Source organism: Ptychodera flava, chromosome 3, assembly GCF_041260155.1.
Source record: "Ptychodera flava strain L36383 chromosome 3, AS_Pfla_20210202, whole genome shotgun sequence".
In the NCBI taxonomy this organism is placed as follows: domain Eukaryota; kingdom Metazoa; phylum Hemichordata; class Enteropneusta; family Ptychoderidae; genus Ptychodera; species Ptychodera flava.
In genome coordinates, this window is record NC_091930.1 from 19,033,075 (window position 1) to 19,036,732 (window position 3,658).

At 40.6% G+C, this 3,658-nt stretch overlaps 1 protein-coding gene across 1 annotated transcript; it reads right to left on the minus strand.

Moving 5' to 3' along the window:
- Window positions 1-920: 920 nt before the first annotated feature.
- Window positions 921-3,139, minus strand: LOC139128031 (piggyBac transposable element-derived protein 4-like). Its single transcript, XM_070693901.1, has 3 exons — window positions 2,276-3,139; window positions 1,499-2,110; window positions 921-992 (listed from the first exon to the last, which is right to left on the minus strand). Exons 1-3 carry the CDS (start codon window positions 3,137-3,139, stop codon window positions 921-923), a joined length of 1,548 nt encoding a protein of 515 aa, XP_070550002.1.
- Window positions 3,140-3,658: the final 519 nt, after the last annotated feature.

Genomic DNA, 3,658 nt, shown 5'->3' on the forward strand with positions numbered 1-3,658 from the left:
TATTGATGAAGAAGGTGGATATCTTTGATAGCTCATTTCAGGATGGCCTGACAAAAATGGAAAAAAAAAATTCCGTAAAAATACAGATTTGCATATTTCATCACAATTTTAACAAATCTAAGTTGGGTTATCCCTAGGGACCTGTATACCAAATAACATTGTAAGTTCTGTTGAATAAGTTGAGACTGTACGTACTCAGAGAAAGCACACTGAAGAGACAAATTTTTGAAACTTAACAAGTTCAAGGTCATCAAAAGCATTATATGGAATCATGTTACACTTTCATTGCACTGTTTACACAGATTGCATAATTGCTATAAATAGCACATGAGGAATCTTACAGCCCAGCTTTACCATAAAAACCCTATCACTTTGACCACTCTTTTAATTGACCACTCTATTTTTTTCCTCAAAAAGTAATCTTATTTTATCCTTACCAAGTCAACCATAAATGGAAATTAGAACTTTCTGTATCTCTATTTATTTGACCACCCTATCATGACAAACTATTATGCGCAATTTCTTTAGATAACATAATGGTGGTTCAGAATATATCAAAGTTGGGATTCAGGAAAGTTGCCTTTACATGTTTTAATCCTCAATTCACTATGAACTGTCAAAAAAAAGTTGAACTTTCTGATAATTCCACACTAAAATTATTTTGGCTTTGATGATTTCCTAATTAATTCAATTATTTAAAATAATATTAATTATTTTTTTCTGGGTGAATTGATAGGGTTTAACCCTTTGCAGCCCAGCTCATTTGCATAACAATGTACAGTGGAGACCAGAACTCTCCACTCAAGAACTAAAGTATTATGTAATAATTAACAGTGTTTTCTTTTTCCAAAATTGTGAAAACCAGCTCAAAACTGACTACAGCAACCAGAACTTATTTTGAAGCTTACGAAATTTCCTTTCTAATGATATATTGCTGATGGAGAATCCACGACCTTTTCTTGACACTTTTTCTCATCGATCGAAGTTGGCAGCTGATTGATTGCACAATTTTACACTTTCCTTTTCAGATGAGATGTCCCCGGATGAAATAAATATAAATAAAACATTCATATAGTTTGTGTGTTCTTTTTTTACAAGATGTTATTTTGAAGAACAATTTTTTTTTCATTTTGCAATTTTTATAGCATCATACAGAGCCCGGAATTTGCGGTTGGTATCATTGCATATCTACCAACCTTTGCAGAATTTCATGGCAGAACGAAGAAATATTTGCATCAAAATTTTGAATTTATAATAAAGTAAAAGTAATATTGAAAACAAAATTTTCAATATTTATAACAAAATGAAAGGATTTATTAATGTGTGACTATGTCTTTATTTCAAAATAAATATATGTGTGTACGGTAGTTCTCTTTTTTGAGGGTTTAGTGGCCCTGAAAAGGGCCGTTTGGCATGTGTGAGAGATGTTGACCTCACATTTGGATGGCGTGAAATTTGACAAAACAGTCAAATTTACACAGTGCTGTCTTGCACTTACAGACATCCATGATGTTTGCACACCCCTGCCAGAGGCTGTCTTCTTTCCAAGTTTGGAACAGAGGACACAGGTCTTCTTTCCTCTGGCAGTGTCGATTCTCACGCACTCATGGCAAGGCAGGTTTTCCGCAGCCAGCGAAGATGGAAGTAGGACTGGTGCTGCTGGAGGGCCTGGTCTTTTCCTAGCAGTGAAACCAGCCACCAGTTGAGTTGACAGATCAAGACGGAAGTCTTTTTGGCGATATCGATGCCTTGGAGGTGGTGTGTTGGCGATCTTGTACATGATCCAAGCATTACAAATTGCTCTGTTGATGATAAACCAGAACAAATATTTCCAGTATTTGTAATGCTTGCCTCCGAGTGGATAGTAAGTGGCGAGTTGATCAGAAAGGTCAACTCCGCCCATGAACTTGTTGTAGTCTATCACACTCTTCGGACATGATACATCACCACTCTCCGTCTGATTGTTGTTATTTCTGGCTGCGATGATGTTGACAAGATGTTGACTGTGCGCTTGTCTTGCCATGATGTTGCCACCAGTCTGCCAAACTGCCGGGCTTCGCTTGCGTTGTCCCGCAACTTCACATTCCGGAGGTCTTCTGGAAACCCGAGTCTGTTTGTGCGGACAGTACTGCAGCACAGGGTACCTTGTTTCTGGAGATCTAGGGCGAGACTAACTGAACTAAAAAAAATTATCGTAAAATAAAATATGCCCCATGTTGTGGTACATCCTTGAAAGATTCCAGACGACTGAGTATCCAAGGCCCTTCTGTGCTACCTGTCCGCCTTTCTTTCCGGTGTAGGGGTCCAGACTCAGGCAGTATCCGGTACGGGGACAAGCAAGCATCCACACCTTGAAACCCCATTTGACTGGCTTGGCTGGCATATACTGGATCATGTAGCTATGGCCTTTGAATTTGACCATAGCCTCATCGATCGACAGCTCGCGAAATGGCACATAGCTGGCAGCAAAAGAAAAATGAACCAGGTCAAGGAGAGGTCGAACCTTGAACATGCGATCACGGTTGGGGTCACCGGCGGGCAGATCGAGTTCGTTGTTATTGATGTGAAAATACTGCGACAGCTTCTTGTACCGGTTCTTCGGCAGTACTTTTGCGATCCCCGGTACTTGCAATCTGTCATCAGTTGACCAGTAGTCGTTTACGTCTGGGAGGGTGTGGATTCCCATCAAAATATTCACGGCGATGAAAGCCCGCATTTCATCTACCTTCGTCTCATACCAGTACGGGTCGGCGCCATTGATGCGTTGACTCTGAGTTGCGTAGCGGTTGGTCTCATCGACAACCAGTTGAAGAAAAGAAGGCGGAATTAACAGAAAAAAATAATCTAACGGCTGAGCTCCGACACCTAAACGATGATTTGGACCAGATTCAGCGACCACAAAATTCGGAAGATCGAAATTTTCAAGATCGGCCGACCAAGGAATCTCACGCAAGTTATCAGGCGCTTCCGGTTGTAGCTCGCCGTCCTCAAACTCCAGTACTTGCCGTAGTGCCGCATCAATTTCTCCTACGTCGATGTCACTCGCCGTTTCTACGTCTGGGAAGCCTAAAAATTCCTCCTCATCGTCGTCTTCCATGAAAATTCTCATGACTTCGGCATTTGCCCGACCAGGATCCATGATTTTTCATAGACGGTAAACGCCACGGAAAGACGTAAACAAGAATTTAAAATTCAACTTGGCGACGCGTCCCAGGAAACGCAGATCGATTTTATTCAAAATCTTTTAATGGCAACCTGAATATTTATGAGCGGGAAAATATAGCCTCACATTTGCTTAGTACGTCACCAGAAACTGATGATACGTATCTCACGGAAAACCGTTACGTTTCCCGCATTTTCAAATCAACCCGGAAGTGTGGAATGTTCGGGCGCTTTCGGGCGCTTTGGCCGCACCCCCATAGGGCGTTTGAGGCGCTCTGGACTGCAAAGGGTTTATACGGTAAAAGAATTACATACAATGTAAGTCAAATTTTGATCAAAAATGACAAAAAAATTCCTTACAAATACAGATTTGCATATTTCATCACAATTTGAACAAATCTAAGTTGGGTTGTCCCTAGGGACCTGTATACCAAATAACAAAGCTATCTGACCAGCGGTTATGAAGAAGAAGATTTTTTACCAAAAACGCTTTTTT